General features: G+C 40.9%; 1 protein-coding gene across 1 annotated transcript in view; it reads right to left on the reverse strand.

Moving 5' to 3' along the window:
• Nucleotides 1–13,475, reverse strand: part of EXTL2 (exostosin like glycosyltransferase 2) — a 264,444-nt gene extending 250,969 nt beyond the window's left edge. Inside the window, exon 1 of the mRNA XM_044085747.1 lies at nucleotides 13,425–13,475. Coding sequence (XP_043941682.1) covers nucleotides 13,425–13,444 — 20 coding nt within the window. The 5' untranslated portion in view covers nucleotides 13,445–13,475. The remainder of the gene's footprint in view (nucleotides 1–13,424) is intronic.
• Between the last annotated feature and the right edge of the window lie 11,819 nt (nucleotides 13,476–25,294).

The raw sequence follows: 25,294 nt of genomic DNA on the forward strand, positions 1-25,294 counted from the left end.
TGCCTGGTGGTAGTGGTGAGGAGCCAATCGTCTAAGTATGGAAACACCTGGACTCCTAGACGCCTTAGGTGAGCCATGATCACTGCCATGCATTTGGTGAACACTCTGGGGGCTGAAGTGAGACCGAAGGGCAGGGCTCGAAACTGGTAATGATTGGCTCCCAGCCGGAAGCGCAAATGATCTCTGGAGCAGCTGTCCATCTTTATGTGATAGTACGCGTCCTTGAGATCTATGGAGCCCATCCAATCACCTTTCCCTAAAAAGGGAAGAATGGACTGAAGCGTGACCATTCGGAACTTCTCTTTCTTTACGAACTTGTTGAGTCTGTTGAGGTCCAAGATAGGTCTCCAGTCCCCTGTTTTCTTTGGTACCAAAAAGAATCTTGAGTAAGTTCTGAATCCGACTTGGTCTGCTAGGACTGGTTGGATGACTCTTTTTTTCTAGCAATCTGTGGACCTCTACGATTGCTTGTTCCCTGAGATTGGGTGGAACATCTGGGATTTTTTTGATAGGAATGGGAGGGGTAAAGAACGGTATGAAATATCCTCTGGAAATAATGCTTTGTGCCCAAGTATCCGATGTTATGTTTATCCAGGCTTCTGGGTACAAAGACAAGCGTCCCCCGACTGCCTCCAGAGCCGACCAGTCGGGCCCCCTTTCAGGAGCGCTGGTAGGACTGACCAGAGAACTGACTCCTGTCACCCTGATGCTGCGGACCCCCTCTGCCACAGGGGCGGCATCTTCCATTATAACCCCCTCCTCTGCCTCTAGAGGGGGTTTCACCACGTGTGTCGTGAAAGGCTGCTTGGGTTTTTCGGAACCACATCTCCCCCCCCCCAGGGCCCTTGGGGTAGGGCCGAGTAGGAGTGGAAAAGCAGACCCCAACGGCAGATAAAGTCTTGCCTTCCTGTTCACACCTGGTTAAAGTTTCCTTTACTTTGGGCCCAAACAGTGATGAGCCATCAAATGGGGTATTAATAAAAGAAGATTTGAAGGGTTCCGCAAAGGAACAGAGACGCATCCAGGCTTGTCTGCGAAGAGCAATGCTTGAACTAGCAGCTCTACTCGAACCATCAGCTGCATAGGATATGAGACGCATGGACGAGTTCACTACTGAGTTAAGGGTAGCAAGCTGGGCTTTGACTTTATCGGCCACTCCTGCAGCTACTGTACCCTGGAGAGTATCTCCTAGCTCTTTCAAGAGATTTCTCTGTAGTCTTGTAAAATGGGTCAAGTAGTTCAGTGAATGCAGAGAAAAAGTCGCTGAACTAAACATGCGCTTCCCATATCTATCCATAACCCTAGAATCTCTGTTAGGGGGATGGATAGAAGAGGATGTCTCAGATACTTCCTTTTTGGTGGCTGCAGCCACCACCATGGCATCCACAGGCACTCCTTTTGTCAAGAAAGGTTTATCGACTGGGGCAGATATGAATTTATTGGGTCTACGAGGGACAGGTTCCATGGCCTCCGGTGACTCCCACGCCTTTCGAGAGATCAGATCCATGAGCTCGTCGTAAGGAGGAGACACCCAAGAAGTGGAAGGTTGAGACCCAAAAGCCTTCAAGAGCACAGACTCATCCTCAGTAGGGGTCTTGGACTGCCAGTCGCCCCTCTGACTAAGGATCTCTAGTATCTCTGCAAAAGAGATATCCTCAGAGAGGGACAGAGGGGACCCTTCTGACTCATCTAAGTCCATGTCAGATGTCAGAGACTCCTGTGGGGAGTCTAAGTGCCTCCTCTTACAAAGTCTCTTTCTGGGCACCTCCTCAGTGGGGGGGTCTGGGGAGGTCTCACAAGAGCAGGGGACACCCTGTGGGGGTACTTGAGGCTCAGGGTCTCTACGCTTAGAGGGGTCGGTAGATGCAGAAGTAGACACAGGAGCTTGAGGGGAGAGGGAAAGCTGAACCGATGCTGATGTTGTCTTTGGAGACAAAACTCTCCTCCTAGCATCGAAGGAAGCATGGCTTCGACGAGGAGGAGTGGACGGACCCGAGAGTACCGTTTTATCCTCCCGCACTGAAACCCTGGGCTCCGAGCCTGAGGTAGGAGCTGAGCTCATCCGAGCCGAAGCCCCGAGAGGGAGAGTCACTATCCTCCCCGGACCCGACTGGAGAGTATCGGCTCCTAGAGCCCTCGGTCGACGCCGAGGATATCCGAGTAGATGGAGCCGAAAACCCCGGAGCGGATATCTGCTCCAAGGGTCCGACCACCATCGGTTCAACTTCCCTCGGCTCAGAGAGTCCAGTACGGCCCAGAGGAGAAGTAGACAAGTTCGGTTCCATAGTCTTCGGCACCGACAAGCTGGTCGGGGCCGACAACAATTTGGCAAGTCCTGGTGCCTGTAAAAGCTTCTGCACTAGCCGATCCATGTCCAAATCCGAAAGGCTGACTGAAGACTTAGCTGAATGCACCTAAGGTACTGACTGGAGCAGAGGTGAAGAAGGAACTTTGGAGACCGGCTCCAATACTGAGAGCTGGCACCAAATCAAAGGTACACTCGGCTTCGATGACTGTGGAACCGATGACCCTCCTTCTGAAATTTTAGCCTTTTTGGATACCTTATCTGAAAACTTGGATTTTGAAGATTTGGAAGACGTACTAGCACCTTCATGGCTATTCAAAACCTCTGAAAAAGACTGCTGTAGCATTCCTCCATCTATAAGTTTCCTCCTTCTCTCCAAGAGTACTCTTGAAGAGAAGAGTGACAAATGCTACAGGTGTCTTGGAGGTGCTTGGCCCCTAAGCAGTAGACACATTGAATATACCCGTCAGTGATGGACATTTTCTGCCCACAATCTGGGCATTTTTTAAAACCCGATTTGGGATGGGATTTCTCCCTATCCTCTGACATATTGAGAGAAAAACAGTAAATAGATTCACAAACAACTAAGCCCAACCCGGGCACTATCTACAACAACAATAATATATATATAAATAAAAATATATAAATAAAAATATAACACAAATATGGGACTAAGAGTCCCACAGAAAAAAAAACTAACTACTAAAGGGATTAATAGTAGGAAAAGGGGCTAAAGGCCCACACAAACTAAAAAGCCAACAAGTCCCTAATTTAAAACAATTTAAACTATCTAAACTGTCTAAACTATCTAAAAATAATGGAACTAACACACACTACATAAATATATGAAAAGGAAAACTTTTTAAAAACTTGCTATTAATTCTGTTTCTAAAATGGTCCGAGCTATCTGGATCACCGAGATCTCTCTTGCCGCTGCAAACTAGATCTGGGGTAATTATAGCAGTGCATGGTGGGATAAGGGGCTGGTCTTGAGCTACTGGCAAACCTTGAGCTTGCTATTGGCCATGTCAGAGCCGAGGACTGGCTCCAACCCATCAGTGAGAATAATCGGCGAGATTAACAACTTCACATCATGTATTTACTCACAAAATGTTCTCACTAAGCTACACACTTACATGTGGACACACGTGCATATTTATTATATCCATCCATCCATCCTCAACCCCTTTTCCCATTTTGCACATGGGGCCAGGGTGTCAAATAAATACATACACACTTATGTATGCACACACACACACACACACACACACACACACACACACACACACACACACACACACACACACACATGCAGTACATACATGCACACATTTCTGTTACAGCTCATGAAGGACAATGAACTTGACAATTTAATTCTTCCACCACTTCCACAGATGCATACAACAGACGGAAGGTATTGCACAAACTCTTTATTTAAACATACTTTGTGATCATTAACTGCTAAATACAATACAGACGTCTATTTTTACTACAATAAATGATCACTGCAGCAGATGTAATAGCATGATAGAAAAACAGGCTAAACACCCACTTTCACCCAGCTCCCATAATACAGAAAGGGTTCCAAAGAGGCAGACTGCAGTGGCCAGGAAGGCATGAAGAAAGGTCTATGGAAGTCTGGTAGGCAAGTGTACTACAAGCCGAGCTCACACATTTACTGCATTCAAAAGTGTAAACCTTTAAAGGTTTGTCTAAAATCATATAGTTCATTTATCAGACTAACAGTATGATACAACATGTACATTTGTTTTTAAGAAAGTCACGTTTTCTAACATAAAACTCTACTAGCTTCATATTTATCCTATGTATAAACAAGGAGGCTAGAAATTAATATATTCCTACAAGTAGTGCATTATGCATGAGAATTTCATAAAACCACCCAAGGGAGATTTGATAAAATAGCAAATCAAGTGGCCACTTCATAGGGATTTACAACCCACAGTATTACAGAATGTAGTAACATTAACTTACTCTTATCTAAACTAACAAAGCTACTGCTTACTGTAATTAACAGGCAGATTATTCTGTAGTCCAGACAGTGCAACAAAATAAGAAAAAAATACTTCACTGTTTCACAACATTGAAGACATTCACAAAACTTTATTACAAGAAAATCTGACATGTCATGCAGAAATGCCGATGAAGACCACAAGTACAAAAAAATGCAAATTTTTGCTGCACAATTACTGATTTTATAGGTTCATAGGTAGGTACTAGGCTATCAGCCCAAGGGCCTACGTAAGCCTAGCCAGCAAGGTTCCATAGCTTACGCCACCCAAGAAAGTTATTTTCCTGTACCACTGTCCAGCAGAGACACAGAAGTGATCCCTGGGGTGTATTTCCTATTTCCCATCCACTCATCAAGATTTTTCTTGAAGAGTGCTAATGAAGAACTTTGCTTGACATAGATGGGTAGCTTGTTCCAGAGTATAGGAAGTCTCTGGGACAGGAATCTATCCCTCCAGCGTGTCCTGTTTATTGTGGTGACAAGGTTTAGGTCCCTAGAGCGTGTAGCTCGGAGGGATTGGGATTTCTTTAGGTGCAGCATGTCCAACAGCTCTGGGTTTTACATAGCTTTATATGTTAGGCAGAGATCACCTCGGAGTAGGCGATATGCTACGGAGTAAAGCTGGAGTTTTTTGAGGCGGTCAGTGTAGGGCATTTGTTTGAGGCCAGTAATCCTCTTTGTGAGGTACTTCTGTGGCCTTTCCAGCTGCTGCAGATGTCTTGTGAGGTACATTCCAAAAGGGGTGCTGTACTCTATAATGGGTCTAATGAGTAATGAGTAGAGGGGAACAATGACCTCTTTTTATCATGGAATAGCTGCATTTTACAAACTGAATTATCAATACAAATGCCTGACCCCTGAGAATTTTTACTAACCATACAAGCAGCTCCAATCCAACTGCAATTCTCGTCTTTTCTCTTCTGTTTATCCTTCATCTTTTCCCTCTTCCTGCGGAATTACCAACAGCTTACAGTGCAAACACGTGTGCGGACAAACAGGTCAGAATGGTGACCACTAATGGTACAAACTATAGTGTATGACACTGGACGAGAATAAACATTTGGGCCTCTATACTCCCACAAGATCACCAAGTAATACAACCCAACATAACAGGGTCAAAAGGTATCTACTGCAGGAAGTAGAAACAATAAAGGGAAAAAAAACTTGAGTGCAAATCTCTGTTTTCTAGCACTGCGCTAACATATTTTGTTCTGCAGAACAGCTATGAGGCATGCAAACACACACTGTGTCGAAATCTTTTAAAACTGTTTTTTAGGGAAAAAAAAACGAATCATCAAAAAAAAATCAGGAACAAAGGTGTTCTGAGAGTTTAAGATCAGGTGCAATCTTTGTCTCTCTCTCTCAACAGTTGCAAAGTCTGCGGCACCACCAATGTACTGCTTTGGAAGTACATTTTTCAAGTTTCTAGATTTGATGAGCTTTTTTTGTATTTTCTTTTGGTGCCTGCTTTTACTGCACATAAGTCAAGGTAGCAAAAGGGGGAGGCACGGGTGCCCTGCACCAAAGCCTAAATCCACCACTGTAGATGGTACATGAAGGCAGTGAACTAGCTACTATAAATAAACCCAGTCTTTCATACAAGCTAGTGCTCTCATCATGTACATCGACATATATTAAAACCTCTCCTTAGAGATTGTTTTTCACAGGTTAGCTTTCACTCCAGAGTTCTTATGGGCCAATCAAGTCACTAAAATGCTACTCCAAGGAACCTCTACCCCCACCAAAAAAAAAAAAAAAATACAGGAATAAAGGGCAAAGATATGCAAACGTCCCAGCATATCTTGCTGCAGTACCCAGGGGCAGATATGGTATACATTATTTGCATTTATAACTTATGACTTAACAGTAGCTTATGTTTGCTCCTTCAGTAACAGATCATTTTCAGGAAACAAACTTACATCCTGTATTACTTTTACAAGGCTAAGTTTGGGGTCCAAAGAAGAATCTGGCAGGTTGACTGATTATTTAGGAAATGCAAAAGTTTTCTTGCAGTTTATAGCACCGTTTCATACATGTACTTTAGTCATCTATGTAGTATTCAGTCGTTGATTTTCGGCAACGATTTAGAATGTTAAAAGACTTGTGATGTTCAGATGAAAATGCTCAACTTTAAAAGTTTAAAAATGCAAAACTTGAAAAGTAAATATATCTCTTAGTCTGAATCCACTAATAAATGATGTTGCCTTCTGAGAGGGATAAAATAGTGTAGAGTCGGTGCAGACTAAAAGTGTTTGTTCAAAGAGAAATATAGGAAGAGGACTTCAACAGCACAATAGTCGCATATGGATATGCAAAAGTGAACTGTTGAAACAGTAGATGGGAGTGCGGGGTACAACACCACAACAGGTATAGAGTTTGTGGATTTTTTGCTAGATATAGTTAAATCTTATATAAACTTAAATAACGATTAATAGTATGCTCATGCAACATGGCAGGGGGAAATAATCATGCAGACAATTTGGATGGGGAGACACCACCAAAAAAACCTAGAAAGATGAGCAAAGCAGCCTAAAGGGTTGTTGGATACATACCTTTAACCACCAGGATAAGATAAGTCTCATGAATGGCTCCTCAAACTAGACAAAGTGAATTGAAAAAGGTGCTTAACGGGATAAAATTTTGCCAGGGAATACTTACTGCATGTGATGATCAGACCATCATCACAGATAGATCAGGTGCCTCAAGTTGTCCAAGGAGAGCAGCAGTATCCAAAGAATAGACATTTATGACGTTGCAGCCTGTGCCGACCTAAGGCAAGCATTAGGGAAACTGAATATAAATAAAGAGGAAGTGATAGATGGCTAAGAGAAGATGAAAACAGAGTTTAAGGAGCTGTCTGTTTCAAATCAGGTAGAGAAATAACAGGAATGAAAACAACAGACTATACCTACAGGGATTAGCAAACAAAAAAACCTTTGCAGAACAAAGGAGAGGATTGAACTCCCAACAGAAATTAGGGAGTTAGCAGAAAGTGGGCGGGCATTTGGAGAGAATTAAAGAAAAACTGCTCCTAAACAGATTTCTTTGTTTTATGTTGGCATAGAAACTCAGACAACACAAAGCAGAGAGGGGGATTGTGAAACTCAGAAATCCCAGAACTGTCAAGTTGGAAAAGGACCCAAAGCATATTTTGAATGTATTTAGAGACTTTTAAGGGTTTGTTTGAAGAAGAGATAAAAAATTGGATAAAACAAATGACAACTTTACATAAACTGATTTTACAAAGTTTTAAAAGAAGAAGTTTCACTGACTCAATAATGTTAAACAGAGTAAAAGAACAAGATGAAACACAAACTATGAGGAAACCCTGGGACAGGATACACATCCAATTGAAGTATATAAATTAGGGGGCATGGATTTACTGAAAGTGTGGCTGACCATATTTAATGAAATATTCGAAAGGCAGCACATAGGAAGAATGAGGAAAAGGGCAGTAACAGCAATATTAACAAAGGAAGGTAAAGAGCTAGTGGAACCAGGGTTATATAGACCAATGTTGTTTGCCTTTTTGGCTTTTAGGGGTCGCCACAGTGGAACTCTGGTCCACTAATGATTGGACTGGGGCTCACACAAGCTGGAGAAACAGTATTTCAGCATTTTACCGAATAAACAATACCTTGCATCCAATTCTATATAGGTAAGTATGTTTTCTTGTTAGGAATTTGGCATACACATTAACATGAAAAAGTACAGACAGAACCTAAAAGCAGAGACGGCAAAACATTATTGTTGACTTTGGGTTTGGGGAAATGAGCATTAACCTCTGGGGCAGTTACTACAGATTAGAACTGTGGGGCAGCTGTAAGCTTCTAAGATGTTCATCGTGTTACACTGCTGCAGTCATCACTCTTGGGTTATCCTGCCGTCAAGCTTCCCTCAGTCGGCCCGAGTTCCAAAGTCTTGGTCCGGCGACGGTTGCTGTCGCTTCTTCCCTGACGTCAGTGCACCAGGAGTATATAAGATGCATACAACAACATTTTCTTCAGTCTTTCTTGCCGCACGGTGCCCGAAGCAGAAGCAGTTCGCAAGTGCCGGTCGGCCGACTCCTGAGATTTTCAAATCAAATTTCAGACCAAAGTCTTCATAAAGCTAAGTACCCCATTGGAGAACCTTTTCTTGCCTCAGTCCAATGTCAGAAAAAGTTAACAACTGCATTTCTTGTGGGAAGCAAATACCTCATAAGGACTTTCATTCTTATTGTATTCCTTGCCTAGGCCCAGACCACGACGTCACAGGTTGTCGGTTTTGTGCTAGGTTTAATAAACGAACTATTAAACGTCGGTTTGATTTCGCCCGACATTATTTTGGTAGAAAATTTAATTATACCATGCCGTCGAAGCAACGGACGACCGGAATGCATAAAAAACGCAAAGATAAGGACAGGCAGCCGAAATCCAAACCGGACTCCGAGGCCTCTGCTAGACCAGTCACCGGTTCTCCGGTTTTCAGTGAGGTGCCTCCGCAGCCCCTGACGACCGCTGATTTAGAACCCCAGGCGACATCCGATTACTAGGCCTCCACAACCTTTACCTTTAGGCCCTTCCGACTCCTTACCTGAAGGAGATTCCGGTGCAGTTGAAATGCCTTCAGTTGCTGAAGGTGTCTTCAGACCGACTACACTCACTATTAAATCCTATGCAAAACTGAAAACTCCTTTAAAAACAAAGAAGACTGCACAGCAGTCTCCAGTACAAGGCCCCATGCCTAGGAAACAGATGCTTAAGATGGCTGAAGACTTAATCACCCTAATCAGGGGTTCCCATCTCCCTCCTGATAAAAGGCCAAGGCAGGAGGAGGACTACGCTTCCTCTGACCAGGTTTCAATTTCCTCAGACTCTTCTGAGGAACAGGAATATTCCTTTCCCCTTATGAAGATTCTGATGCTGAAGAGTCTATCCCTTCTGCATTTCCCCCAGAAGACTACTCTTTTGGGGAAACCTTACATACTATGAGGGAACATTTCCACTGGGAAGGCTAGGATTACTCTGATCCTAAGAAAAGGCTCCGAGAGTTCCTTTTACTACCCCAGCACAGACCACTTGCAATTCCACCTGTGTTAAACATTGTGGATGATGTTTATTCAGAATCGAGCCTTAACCCAGATTCTCTACCTCCTGCACCAGCCAAACCAGACAGATACTACAGAGTCCCTGACTCACACAAATTCCTGTATAAAAGCAATGTTGCTGACCCAGAAACCATTTCCCAGGGTCCCAAAGGGGTTAAAGCCTCTACTGCTAAAAATCCTGTGCCCTCTGAAAGGGATTCTAGAGCACTAGACAGATGGGGAAAAAGTATATACCTCAGCTACTCTAGCTATGAGGGCCTTAAATTGTCAGTTTCACATGCTGTAATATCAACAATATCTGATGTCTCAATTAAAACTGCTTGGAAACAATAATTCCACTCATTCCCTGCCTTCAACAGGAGTCTTTATGGTGGGCTCAGGCATGTCACCTCAACAAGGGTCAGCCTTTCACCTTACCCACAGCCAGGCAAACTATAACAACAGATACATCGGATTATGCCTGGGGAGCACACATGGCAGGATAGGGTATTCAGGGCAAATGGTCTGCAAACCAAAGGCATCTACATATCAATCAAAAAGAGATGCTAGCTGTACAAAATGCCCTAACAGCTTTCAAGGACCTCCTACATCCAGGACAACTCCTAATAAAGACGGACAACACCACAGTGATGTGGTACATAAACAAGCAAGGGGACACACACTCCTACCCCCTATGCAGACAAGCAATGACCTTGTGGAACACAGCACTGACCTACCAAGTTCAACTACAAGCACAATTCCTGCCAGGAAAGAAAAACACACTGACAGACGATCTAAGCAGAAACATCACAGATCCTCACGAGTGGAAACTAGATCCACAAGTATTCGCAATGATAACTCAAAAATGGGGGCGCCCAGACATAGATCTGTTTGCTTCCCCCCATAACTACCAACTACGGAAATTCTTCACAAGGACATACCACACACTAGCTTGGAAAGTGGACGCCCTCTCATTCAGTTGGAAAACATTGACAGTGTATGCCTTTCCTCCACTGCCTCTTCTAGCAAAGGTGCTGCTGAAAGCCAGCTTAGAGAGGCCACAAATGATACTCATTGCTCCAGACTGGCCACGCCAACACTGGTATCCAATACTAAGGAACATGGCTCAAGGCCCACCATGGATTTTGCCTACAATTCCTCACCTGCTCACTCAGCAAAACAATCAGATTCTACACAGCCAGCTCAAGACTTTAAATCTGGCTGCATGGCAAATTGCCTAAATACCCAGTCAACACTTCTCTCTAAAGCTGTGATGGACGTCATTCTGGAGGCCAGGAGGCCCAGCACCAGGGAAGTCTATTCAGACAAATGGAAAAGATTCTGCGCCTGGAACCAGGCTAAAGGCCAAAATCCCCTTGTCCCAAATATTCCTCAGATTCTTCAATATTTAACTGAGATGTTGCACAAAGGACTTTCTTTCTCATCTATTAAGATCCATGCCTCAGCTATTTCAGCTTAATACAACACGGATCCTCCTATATTTTCACATCCATTACTAAGACAGTTCCTCAGAGGGGCTAAGAACATAAGACCGCCCCGGAGAGCACCAACACTAACTTGGGATCTCAACTTTGTTCTGGAAAAGCTTACACTTCCGCCCTTTGAACCAGCTTTCACTGCTGATCTACAGTTCCTATCATGGAAAACTGCCTTGCTGCTAGCAATAACTTCAGCACGAAGAGTCTCAGAACTACAGGCCCTAATGGCAGTGGAGCCTTTCATCATTTTTCATCAAGACAGAGTCTCTTTACGAACTAACCCTTCCTTTATGCCAAAGGTGGTATCCAGTGTGGCCCTAAACCAAACCATTCATTTGCCCACCTTTTATCCAAATCCCTAGAACAAAGGGGAAAGGCTCCTACACTCTTTGGACATTCACAGGCAATTACGTTACTACTTGGATAAAACTAAGGCTTTCAGAAAATCTGACCAGCTCTTTGTATCCTATGCTGCAGGATCTCAAGGAAAAGCTATCTCAAAACAGACCATTTCAAAATGGATAGCACATTGCATCCATTTCTGCTACACACACCATGGGAAATCTGTGCCTGGTAACATCAGGCCCCATTCCACCAGGGCTACAGCAACATCAACAGCCTTCCTCAGAGGGGTACCAACCAAGGATATTTTGGAGGCTGCAACTTGGAGTTCAGTGCACACCTTCACCAAGCACTATCACTTACCTCTATACTCTAAAACCAGAGCTGGCTTTGCCACTGCAGTTCTGCAGGGCCTACTAGCCTCTCCAAACCCTGTTTAGTTCCACCACCCATCCTTAGCTTTGGGATTCAACCCAAGAGTGATGACTGCAGCAGTGTAACATGATGAACATAGTACAGTTTTGTACCTACCATAAATGTAGATGTTCGAGTGTTCACACTGCTGCAGTCCAGGTTACCCTCCCTCCATCCCCTCTGAACTAGCCGGACCTATCTATTCCTTTCTATCCTAGACAACCTCTGTGGTGTATTTGCTTGTGACTGAAGTATTGTTTTATTTTTACATGTATATTTTTATATAGCAATATGTATTGCCTACCTATAGGGGGGCACCTGACATCTGGGGCAAGAAAAACTGAAGAAAATGGAGTTGGATGCATCTTATATACCCCTGACGCACTGACGTAAGGGAAGAAGCAACAGCAATCGACGCCGGACCAAGACTTTGGAACTCGGGCCGACTGCGGGACCGCCTGACGGCAGGATAACCCAAGAGTGATGACTGCAGCAGTGTGAACACTCGAACATCTACATTTATGGTAGGTACAAAACTGTACTTTTCTCTGGGTTGCAGACAAACTATTGACATCTGGCTAAACTTATATAAGTGCTGCTAGTCAGCTGTGTCAAAATACTAGCACAAAATCCTTAACATATACTTGCTACTAAAAGCTTGTCAGATAACAAAGGATTGTGCTGCGACACCACTGTATAACTAGCAACATTGTTCTCATCATTTTTTTTTTTTTGATGCATGAGCTTAAGCTGATAGGGTAAATTGCTGTTCCCAGCAATTAAATTAACTTGCTATTAAAAGCTTCCCAAGATAACATGTTATTACGGTTTGTCAGGCCAGAAGGGGGCTAAAAGAATGACCTTGGCTCTGAGTAGTTTAGATTTCTGGAAGAATCTCATTATCTGAGAAACACACACACACATATGGCTAAGCATAGAACTAACATTCATTGGCACTATTTCCCTCAAAAAGACAAAAATCACACATTGATGACTGCAACAAAACAAAAAAAATTTGCCGCGGGGCAAATCTCACTGTCTCCCGCATGTCTAAATATATTAACTCTGACAGTGAGGGCAGATTTAATAAACATCACGTTGCTAACATACAACACGGATTCCATCTGTGTTACTTCCATTTACATCACTGGTTCTTTGTCCCCTTGAGCAAACGTGCCGAATGACCCGATGATTATTGATTAAGTCACTAAATAAAGACAAGACATTTGAGTTTAAGACTTCAGCCATTCACAGTCTATTTTCTCATTTTTGGCGCATGGAGTAGGTGACTGTGTCAGTTCAGCAGTGAGAATTACCTGGAGTGAAATTTCACACCGCCGGGTAGCTATCTGTGCCGTTACCGTACTACAGTACTTCACAACTGTTCAGAAAAAATATTCTCCCTTATGGGGCCTCCAGTCCCGACAGCAGTTTTTTTTTTTTTTTTTTACTTTGGCCGTGATTATTGAGTACGTCGAGCGCTATGCTGGCAATTTGAGGATAACACGTGGAATAAAGAAGATAAGAAATTCAACAATCAGTTGTATGTACAAGAACTGCTTTACGACTGAATATTTATACTGCATTCCTGCAACTGTTTCATTAGCTACAGAACTCAAATGAAATTTAAAAACGGAAGAATTCCAACACAGAGACTAAAAATGTGATTTACTAAATCCCACTACAAACGTCTGTATTAAGAATAGATCAGAAGCAGCACAAATGAATACAATCATCTCATTAGAAAGAAACAAACTAAAGAAATACCTCATTACTGCAACTACCATAATTCCACAGTGTTTTGGAAGCCATGTAGAAACGGCGCAAGCGTAGTTTACAAGTCTAGTGAACTATGAGGGTCAAGAGTGTAGCTAGGCGTACTCACTGTACTCAGGTCAATACATTTTTTTAAGAATCACTCAGGAACTGTATAGGCAAACAGTACATAATGTTTAAAACTGTCTAAACAATTGCTATCCAAAACATGTTTTCCTAAGAAGAATTTACATCTGAAATAGCTTTTTTATGGTTACAAGTCAGCAATTTAAAAGTGTCCTAGTGCATAGGTGCAGCATTAGAGTGTTATGGAAAATTTATTTGTGCATTATTTAGTGGTCTTTAAAATTGCGATGTTTTGTGTTATAGAAGAGATTATCGGATTTAATAGCACATAGTTGTCAGGTAGTTTAGTTTGGTATCTTAAAAAACGCGTATCAGCACTACCCACGGTTATTAAACGTTCCCAAAGTGGCTTTATATGTCTGCCTGCTCCATCGCGCGTAAAATGTGTGCTCTTTGTGGGAAAACAGTATGGGAAAAACTATAAGTAAAGACATTTTGTTGCACATAAAATCCATTGTAGTACACTTTTTTCTTCCTCCTTCTCTTTTTTTACCAAAATATGTATTTATTGCAATTTTCAACAAAGATATAGCGCACAATGAACAACGATAAGAACCGAAAAAGACGAGACAGTAGAAACGAACAAAAAACAAAAACAAAAAAACTTGCAATGCTAAAGTGGGAGGTTGGCATAATGGTTAAGGTGTTTACCTTACAATCATAAAGTGCAGGGTTTGATTCTCACAATGGGTAAATTGGCTAGGCTTAGGGCAGTTAGCCTAGTAGTAAACCATGAACCATTTAACAATCCTAGAGAACTAGAACTATATACATTTATTAACAATAAAACTAAATTATAAGACTTCACCCTAATTAAAAGACTACTAGTTGAGAAGTTGGTATAATGGTTAAGATGATTACCTTACAAATATAAGGTGTATGGTTTGATTCTTAAATGGGGTAACTGACTAGACTTAAAATGGCTCACAAAGGGCAGTTTGCCTAGTACTAATCTATGAACCTATATAATGTAGAATAGCAAGTAAACTTGTTATTAATAAATTAAAAGATTTAATGAAATAATAAATAGTAAACAGTCCGTAGAAGAAATCTTGAAATGGAAAACTGGTTAATCGATAAGATAAAATGAAGTAAGAGTTATAATATTAGTCAAGAGTTAAGTTAGGTATGATTTATTTGTTGAGGTATTGAGAAGAATACACCAATTCCTTACATTTTTATTTCTGTTAGAATGATGGTAATTAGATGTTATTTTACATGCTTTCATATATTTTGTGGGTATTTCAATGAGATTATCAAAAAGACATTTATTCTAGATAATGATTTATAACAAGAAGAGAAATAAGTGAATCTGTTATTATGTGGGCTTGTAAATCAAATGGGATCTGAGAGGAAAAAGTAATTTTTAAGGTATAAGATTGCTACGGCTGCATTAACTAAATTTGAAGTTGGAGGATGTGTTTTTTCAAGTTGGAGGTCTATGACTGTTTTCCATTCTCCACCTATAATATAATAATCCTTTAAATCAGATAAAAATTTAATATTTTTATAATGACATTTGTTTGATGTGAGCATAGTGCATATAGGTTTAAATCAAAAATAGGCTTATCTAAATGTTTACATGTATCTACTAAATGGCACCATCTGCCCTCATCATCTGAAGCTGATTCAGTGATTAACTTATAGAAGTTATTTTAACCAACATTTTTTACACCTACCTTATTTGTATAAGTATTCAGGACCACAATACATTTAGATTCATAGATTAGTACTAGGCTAACTGTCCTCGGGGACCATTTTAAGCCTAGCCAATTACCCCATGTGAGAATCAAACCCTGCACCTTGTGTTTTTAAGGTAAGCACCTTAACCATTACACCTTAATGCATTTCTTCATAATATCATCCCATTATAAAGCCAATATGTGAGTCTCTTGCAGACATGGACTTCAGATTTGTACAGCAAATGTGTAATAGTCTGCATTTTTTAATTTGTTAAAGACCTTTTATATTCCATGATTGTATTCTGCAGAGCATAGGTGATATAATGAACTGGATAAACCAAGCCAATAGAGAGTAATATTAATTAAAGAGAGAGGAAGGTTGGATCTAATTACAGTTATTGGCATGTTAAATTTGGTGGTTTCACAACTAATGTCATAATATGATCTAAGGAGAGTTAAATTCAATGACAGCATTAAGTAAAGGAGAACAGGAGAAGTCACTTTAACAAGTAACAACCGGACTTTCTTCTCTTACTGTCTATGGGCTTATTCTTACACCTCCACCCCTGAGAAGAGCAACTCTTATGAAGGCAATATAAATGAACAAAAATGTGTTAATTAGATAACATTTAGCTCTATTAACCTGCCTAATGAATTTATACAATAATGCTTTAAAAAAGAATTCCTACTGACATGAGCATTGAATGTAGCATGTAAAACTCAACATGCAAGCAGCTGTTCTGAGTTATTATGATGCAAGTTAACAATGAATGCAAGTAGAGTTATGTCATGTGTATTAACTATAGTCAGTATAAAAATTAATATATATCCCTTAAAGTTACTTCAGTTATATTGACAACACAAAATACATGGAGGATGCAGTGTACTAACTAAAGTCTCTAAAAGTAGTAGTATACTAGTTACTGCTAATATTAACCCTCAACTAGTATATAGTGACAGATTCCTATTTTTTTTAAAACAGTAAATAATTATAGAATTCATAGACATTCTTCTGCAGTAAATCATAATCTTTGTAATCTCATAAGTTGCATTTATTGTGTTCAATAAGTTGTGGTCTTTTATAACAGTGCTGCAAACATGGAACAATAAGTAGTAGTAACTCATATAAATTATGTCTTTGGGGCAATGTAATCAGTGTTAAATAAAGAAGAATGTATACATATACAAATCAAAGGACTATTCTGAATTACTGAAGAATATTTCTTCTGTTGAAAAAGACTGTCTCAATATTCTAGATCACCTACATGAAAGACTGCAGTTAAAACAAGTAGTTATACTCTGGAAGAGTGTATGAGGTCAGAGTGCTATTCCTTCAGGGCGACTGTGATAGTTATAAGCTAGGCTGCACTAATACCTGTCTTTTACATGTGCACAGTTGTAGAAACACAGTGGAGTACAATGAAAACAACCCCATCAGGAAATGCAAAGATGGTACTCGAACAACAGTTTAAACAACATGTAAGAGATCTTCACTGAATCCCATATTAAAATTACCAAAGTAAATTAACTCTGTTTCTGTCACATCAGGTTGTCACTTGGAAGGTAGATGGAAATTTAAATATTTTATTCTTACTTGCAGCAACAGTGTTCCAAGTGAATACATTTAACAAATGTGCCCTGGGTTTGGGCCTTCATATTATAGTAAATTCTGATAGAAATAAACATGTTTTTTATATACCTAGTAACCGTGCAACTCACACTGGATGACAATAGATGTGCCCTGGGTTTGGGCCTTCATATTATAGTAAATTCTGATAGAAATAAACATGTTTTTATATACCTAGTAACTGTGCAACTCACATTGGATGACAATAGATGCAGCCACACTGTTATTGTGCTAGTTCACATTAGATGACAACCAATCAGATTATAGTGGCAAGCAGTGGATCACCAGACTGACTACGAAGTTTTATTCTCTTTCCTCCTACTGGTCTTCTACTGAAAGAGAACTAGCTAATCTCTAAATAACCTGTCTTTTAAATGCTATCCTTATTACCCAGCTACCTGTCGAGATCCTAGAAGCTCCTCCTTGTCTTGACTAAATCATGTGCTACCCTTCCCCATGTCCTATCCCACTCCCCTAAAGCCTGTTATTCTCCCACCCCAGGCAATTTCAATGGACCTTCAAGGCCTTGGACTACTTTACATATTTGTATGGATATGTATTAAGGTTGGAGAGGGGGAAGACCTAATATCTGTTCCAGAATTTTGTTCAGTAATAATTTTAAGTGCCAGTAACTTGCCATTACTGTTACCTTGCACCTTCTCTTTATAAATCCTCAAGGTACTAATGTATGATATATCTATGGCAGTCCTCAGCCTGTGCAATCTATATTTTATTTTTTTGCTTGTTCACTTGTGTGGTATGTATAACAGCTGTCTAATCTGGGTCAAGGATTATAGATCTGACTTGCTACTTCTCTGGATTTATTTGTTTAAATCATTCTCTGGGAATCAGAAAAATATGCAGTGTTACAGTTGGTAAGTGTGCACAATGAGTGACCACACACAGGGTGTGTATGATTCATAGACACATTGAGTGTAAGAGGGGTGGTTGAGCAGCATAATTACCCACATTGTATGTTAATAACAGTATAACAGCATGACAGTGAACAACATTCTTAAAATGAGGGTCTCTGTGAATGCAAATTAATGTAGACAGTATGGTGGAGTGATTCATGAATGCATTAAAGCCATGAATGTAGGCCCTACTACCAGAGAATTTGACTATCATAAAACCCCTGGAGTTACTAAATGAGAAGAGGGGAGGAATCTCATGAGCAGCCATAGATTTTACAATTGTGTATATGCAAAGGTTTATACTGGCAGATGGTACTCACCGCTTTACTCAGCCAACACCATGTGGGACTTTTATGCTGTAATCTATTTCCCTGAGTTATTGGGGCCATAGATTGCACCCACATTGAATTAAAGGACCCACATGGTGAACTGGAAAGGAGGTACATTAACAGTAAATGTTACCACTCCATCAACCGCCAGGTTTTTATAATGCAAAGGGTATAATGTAAAATGTGTCCTCATGTTGCCCAGGCAGTAGCCATGAATCCTGCATATGGGATATGCGACATATGCAACCTATGTCAATGGCTTATGAGGGGCCATTTTCCCCAAGGTCATCATATTGGCAATGCTGGTTATGTCCTGGAGCCATGGTTAATGACATCAATTAGAAATCTGCAGACCATGGTAGACACAACTGTACTTTGCCATGAACGCAGGTAATTGTCCAGCATGTATTTGGGCTGCTAAATCCATGCTTTCACTGCCAGAATATATCTGGTGGTGGCTTGTAGTATGACGCTGGCATATGTATCAATATATTCTCTGTGTTTATACTGTTTCATAACATAATATTGAGGAAGAAATTTCAGCAGGGAGTACACATACAGGATGAACATGTCCCACCACACCATAATGTAGTGGGTAGACTAGTGGGAGGACAAACAATGCCAGATGAAGGTGAGCACAGTACACAGTGCCACCAGCTAAGAGGTAGCAGCTGGCCAATAACTATGGGCCAGATTAAAGCATGTACACAACAGTGAAAGTAATGTATGCAAACTGACAACCAGTCTTTTGATACCCATGCATAGACTGACCACACTGCATCAGTCCTTGGCTACCCAAGTACCAGATACAAAGTGCAGGGCATAGTTGTCATCATTTGCATGGGGGGGTGGCCACAATGTACAATGTCTTCCACAGAGAAATGCGTGCATGCTGTCTGAACTGTAATTAACATTGTACTGTTGTGTGTGTGTGTGTGTGTGTGTGTGTGTGTGTGTGTGTGTGTGTGTGTGTGTGTGTGTGTGTGCACATGCTGTGGGTTGGGTCAGGCCCTAAGGTAAACTTCTCAAGGAGGGGGGCACTGTTATCATCTGCTTACATGTCTGGAACTGAGTACTGCAACTGAATGTATGTTTTTGTGTTTCCCAGGATACGGTCCCAGCAGATGATACAGCACTGTGGGGAGTTTGCATGGACATGTCCAGTGCACCCACATTAGAAGTATAAGCATGCCTTGCATACTCCCATCCACTTGATTGCCCTCCCCTTGGAGGGTTACAGGCAGTAAGAAGCACTTGCTTAGAAGTAGACATGCCCCATGTCCCCTGTACACATCAATGTCTGATCCTAGGCACCTCCACACTGGATGGGTGTGTGGAAGTGAAGGGATTGTGTGGGACTGACTCTGGCCTCTCATACATGTGATATCCCTCCCCACTGGAGGCAGATGTGGACTAACCATGTGATAAGTGGCTGACATGTCCTGTGAGCATAGGAGGACGTTTGTTGAGCAAGCTGCCAATGGAACATATCTCGGATGTCACACCTGGGACATGTAGACTTTCATGTCATGCCTGCAGGACACATACCACCTCTGCAAAGACTGAGAAGTTGCCAGCCTGTGCTTCTATGATGGCCCTACATTTGCAATATTTTTGAGACATTGAGACATTGAGACAGCTAGCTTGGGGAATGGTACCCATGGCATCAGTGTCAACAACACTCTTACCACCTTTGTCATCCCAATGGCCCAAATGAGTGTATGAACTTATGGCAGACAATGTGGCATGTACCACAAGGTGAGACATACTTTCCCAGCTAGATCTCTTAGTAAAAGTCTGTCATATACCACATATCTGTGTTCCTGGAGTGGGTTCAACAGGCTTAGAAGCCATGCCCATGGGGGATTAGGGGATCTGGATTCCACATTTTCTGTTTTTAAGACAGACAGTGTGCCCCCTGACTGTGCTAGCTGTTTACCACCATCATTGTTAGAGTTGTCCCAAACATTAGGCTGTGTGGTATGTACAGTGGTGGAGCTGGATGCAGTGTCACCTGGGGAGACAGCAAATGAAAATACAGGAAGACTGATCACCATTACTTTAATGTGAATAAATTGTTAGCATTGCTTATAGTGGTGGAATATAATAATATTGACATTACCTTGTGCAGGTGCTATCCCCATTTGTAGTCCTGATGTTCCTACACAAAAAGGAAACTACATTTAGTTATATGCAGTATACAACACAATTAAGCATTATGCATTAGTTGCAACATCAGTGATACACACTTAGATCATCTCCAATGGAGATTCTAGGAGCATGCTGCAGTTCCGCACCAAGACCCAGCACCCCCCAGCGGGATACTACCCTTTCTGATATACCATTCAAAAAGGCAGTGGACTCCTCCATTTCATTCACTCCAACCTGTTGCCGTAACCTTCTGTACCCAGTGGGCAGCATGCTTTTGGACATCACAAATCATGGTGATGGTCCAGTGTCTGAACTGCTGGTAGTCATTGACATGGCCACTGACATAGTTTATATCATGAACTACATCCTGTCGACTGCAGTAATAATAGGTTCAGTCAGATATCTTCTGGCTGAATACCCTCCAGCCATGGAGATGAAGGGCCTGCACCAAGATCTCATTCTTTGTGTGGGAGAACTTAACATTACATGCCTTTCCTTTGCCAGACATTATGCCATGCAGGGAAAGAATACATCATGTGAAGATACAGATACGGATACATTTATTAAACAACACTATATACAGTCAACTACCCCTGTAGTGATGCTAGATGTCTGCAAATATATATATTGTCAGACACACACTAGCTTAATGAACATACCATCACAAATAGTAGTGCAGCCAGTATGCATGCTCTGTTCAGCCTGCATTTGAGGTCACCCAACAAAGGATACTTTCTGGAGAGACCTATCACCTGTATTCTGTTAAACACTTTCCAGTTACCAACCTGACATTTGGCATGCAATTCACTGCATGGGATCCTATGCATGGGTATTTACTATAGCTATTTTACAGATGCATAACACACTTAGCAAAGGACAAAACTTGTACAGGACCTGCACATCTGCAGGCAGGGGATGGATTTGTCAGGAAAAAGGTGAGTAACAGTAAATAATGTTTCAGCTGTATTTACTGCCATGTAAACATGAACAGATTCTGTATATCCTGATGTACGTGAGTATTGATTCCTTATGTAGGTAGCTACAAGCATTTACAGAAAATAAAATATGCCCTATCATCTGCATTAAATGTTATTTAACAAGTTTCCTCCAAGGAAAAATCTACTTTGACAATGCCACTGCAGCACACATATGACAATGACTGGATATACAGTAAGCATGCAGTACCTCTACTGTTTCCTGAACACACCCTTATACATGAACAGCAGACAATGCTCCTGACAGCTGCAAAACCTTATTGAAGTTTCACAATAAGCAGTACACAACAGTTTCACAATATGTTGATTTTCATCTTTATTGCTGAATTGCACCTTCAGATTAAGCAGTTTCAGCCTAAGCAACCTCTTCTTCTGATTAGTACACCCACCACTTTGATTGCACTGCTTCTTGCAGTAGAAAAGTAAAAAATGTTTCCACCACAATAAAATTTCACATTGCATGCACAGTTCAACAAAGAACCTGTTGAAGTTAGGCCAGCAAAGGTAAAAGTAAGAAAAAGCTAAGGCTCGCCTCACAAAGAAAGATATGTTGTTTCCTTTTAAACAATTTTGTGCAGCTGTAACATTATTCAGATATGTGCTACATTTAGTATTCCATAGTGAGAGGAGTCTCTTGGTGTCTGGCTGCTAAGGTTTATATCATGTAAATTTGAGCCTCTGAGCATGGCTATTATGCATATGAGGGTTTAACTCATGAATGTATCTGAATCACTCTTTCTATGCATCACAGCTGTGGCCAGAGTCTCAGTAAGATGCCCTTTTACTCTTGTGAACCTGCAGATTGCACTGAGCATGACAGGGTAGGTTGATGACACAGCTATGGATGCTATGTAAAATATTTTACATTTGCAGCTGATGGAGGTATTAAGTGCAGATTTGCTCTCAAAGCTAAACTGGATACAGATGTTGCTTAGATGTAATGGCATTTTTTGCATTTTTATATCACACTGACACTCCATCATTTTCAGTGTTATCTTTTCTACACTTTGCCAAAGGTGTACTGATATACCCTATGTTGAGCTGCAGTTGCTAAAATGTAAAATGGGCATCACCACAAGATACTAGACATTATTCTTTGGAATGAGACTTGTATGGCTGTGGCTTCTAATGGCACTGTGTCTAGCAGGGTGCCATGATGGTGCAGTAAGGAGTCAAAAATCGTATTAATTGCATAAGGACCAATGGGAGTACCTGCCTGGAGACAAATATGAGGGTCCTCAGTATTAAATAGATGGCCTGGTGCTATTTTGTCAGGGCTGTCACCAGTTCCACTGGCATACCTCACTCTGGTGAGCAGCAGAGGCAACAACCACAACAGTGACCTGTAGAGATGCCATCCTGACCTTTTGAGCTTTTAAGAAGAAGCCAGAATATGGGCATCTAAGAAGTATTACAAACCTCTGTAAAGTCTGTACATATAACTGATTTCCTGTTTACTACATAGTAGGTTGTAGGCATGTTGCTAAATGATAATATTTTTCTCTTCAGTTAGATTGCCTCCTATACTGGAAGAAGATGGAAAGCCTTTCCAGATGCAGGGGTATATATGTCTTTACTTTTTAAATTTAAATGCACTTGCTTTAAAAAACTTTTGTATTACTTCTGCATATCAGCAACATGCATATCAGTCATCCCTGGTGTGGTAAGAGTGGGAATTTACATGTGTATTTATTGGTGCTAAGGTTAATATGATATTCTGAGTATGCCTGAAGAGTTTCTGAAGTAATGTGTGTGACTGGTGCAATTGTGTCCATGTACAAATGCAAGTGTTAAAGTACACAAGAAGTACAAAAAAGCTAGTGCTTATTAACTCACAGTGACATCTAAGTAGTTTGTAGGTAAAGTAGTACTCCAACACCAGTGTATGCTAATACCCCAACAGAATATTTACCTGTAACCACCTTGCTAGGATAGCACATCATATCATAGCATCTTTTACATATCAGAGACTTGTGCTTTGCTGCACATCAGCTTATTAGGTTTTTGTAGCTATACTTGTATTTTGTATGATGCATTAAGCATAAATGTGTTTTTTACAGGTTTGTAGGTAAGTACTAGGCTAGCTGACCTTGTGAGCCATTTTAAGCCTAGCCAAATTCCTTTTCAAAGGTGAGACTCAAAACCTGTACTTTCCGTCTGTAAGGTAAACACCTTAACCATTATGCCAACAATTTCTCCCTCTCTCTCCTTCCTTACCTTTGTTGCTATCCCTTCTTTTTAACTTACTTTATTGTGACAGTGATGTTTCCACCTCTTCTGCCCCAGTGGTGCTTCATCATTCGGAAGCACCATTGTTGCTGCTTGGGACTCTACAGAGGTGGTGACTCTGTTAACCCCAGGGAGATGGTAGGGGAGCTGCTGCACTGGTGGCTGGATGCCTACATCGGCCACCTGAAAGGGCTTCTATTGCAACTAGTAGAGTCACATTTGTGCTCAGCCTTGCCAACAACACTTCAGATAGGACCCAGTAAGGAAAATGAACAGGATGCTGTCTGACCTATTACAGAGATAATACAAGCATGGCGATATCTTCATCCATCAGTGGAGCTCTCCCTTTCTTGTCATTGCCCTCCCTTATATTTTATACAGTCCTCCCCATCATCAGTGTCTGTCTGTATGTCTCTAATTCAGCTGTTCTTCCCATCCTTCACTGTGTCAGTGCCACTGTCAGTCTTTATCTTTGTTACGTGTTTGTAAGTTTGCCCCTGCTACCTCTCCTTAACCTCTTACCATACATTTACTTTCCCTTATGTCCTTCCCCAGCTTTCCTTTTTTGAAAAAAAAAAGGAAAAGGTCACCTGTCCCAGAAAAAGTAATCTTTTCTCCTCCTCACTCACATTCTTACCTTACCTGTTTTCCTCGTGTGATTTCCTCTGCATGCTGACCCTCTTTTCCTACTGTCCTATATTCTAATTCCCACACATTCATTTATTCAGAAAAATAGAGTTCAGCAGTGCAGTGGCCCCTTTAAAGTAGCAGGCTGCTTTTCTCATATTCTCTCTTCTTAGTGTATGTGAAAGTGCTGAGACACATCTTCCCTTTAAGCTCAGCACTTTTGTTCGAGTCCATAGCCACTACTACAACTTTCTTTCCCTCATTACAGGCCGTGTTCTGGACACAAGTAGGATTAGTAATTACTGTGGTGTGAGCAGTGAGTTTTCATGTTGTTAATTGACAATGAACTCTGAGACATATTGTGCCCAGGTAAGAACCTGCAGAAGGCTAACCATCATCACATTGAGCATGTTTCTGAATCCCAAGAAATGTCTTTTGCACTGTTTATACTTCTAAGTGTTATATTGGTTTACCTGTTGCAAGATAACAGTGTTTTATATACTTTAATTATATATTCTCTGTTTGTTTATTTGTTCATTTCTTTAACCCGGTCTGCAGAGCTGATTGCATTAGATTCATTGGGATCAGTGTTGTATCTCAGTCAACAATTTCAAAATAAAGTTTAAAAATAAACAGATACTTTGAAGTTTTCTGAACATGTGTAACCAGTGTTGACTAAATTATTTCAGGAATACCAATCATAATAAAAACAGTACCATATAATTACTTTTAAGGGAGCGGTTTCCTTTAACCTCTTATTTTTCCTTCAATAAAAAAAAATATGTACAGTAGAGAGTCGATTATCAGAACTAATTGTGTCTGCTAAGTTTTATCTATGTTTTGTAACCCTACTGAAAACTGCAAATTATACTTATCTCTAAATGTTTCTATTGTTCCTAATGTAATTGTACTCTGCTTACTGGAGCTTTTCTCCCCGGCCTCCGCTGAAAATGGACATATACCAGTCTGACTTTCCCGGTAAACAAATGTAAAATAAATAATAAATAAAATAAATTGGGACCTAGGTTAGTTCAGATAATCAAACATACATTGAACCGGATAAAAAACTGCAAAAATTGTGTTTTTTCTACATGCTTTTCAACCATTCAGTGATTCCAAAGGACAGTAAAGGATATTTTTCACACAGGAGTGGGCTACAAGCCCAAAAAACACAATGAGCA

Source organism: Protopterus annectens, chromosome 10.part0, assembly GCF_019279795.1.
Source record: "Protopterus annectens isolate FY-2018-M chromosome 10.part0, PAN1.0, whole genome shotgun sequence".
In the NCBI taxonomy this organism is placed as follows: Eukaryota; Metazoa; Chordata; order Ceratodontiformes; family Protopteridae; genus Protopterus; species Protopterus annectens.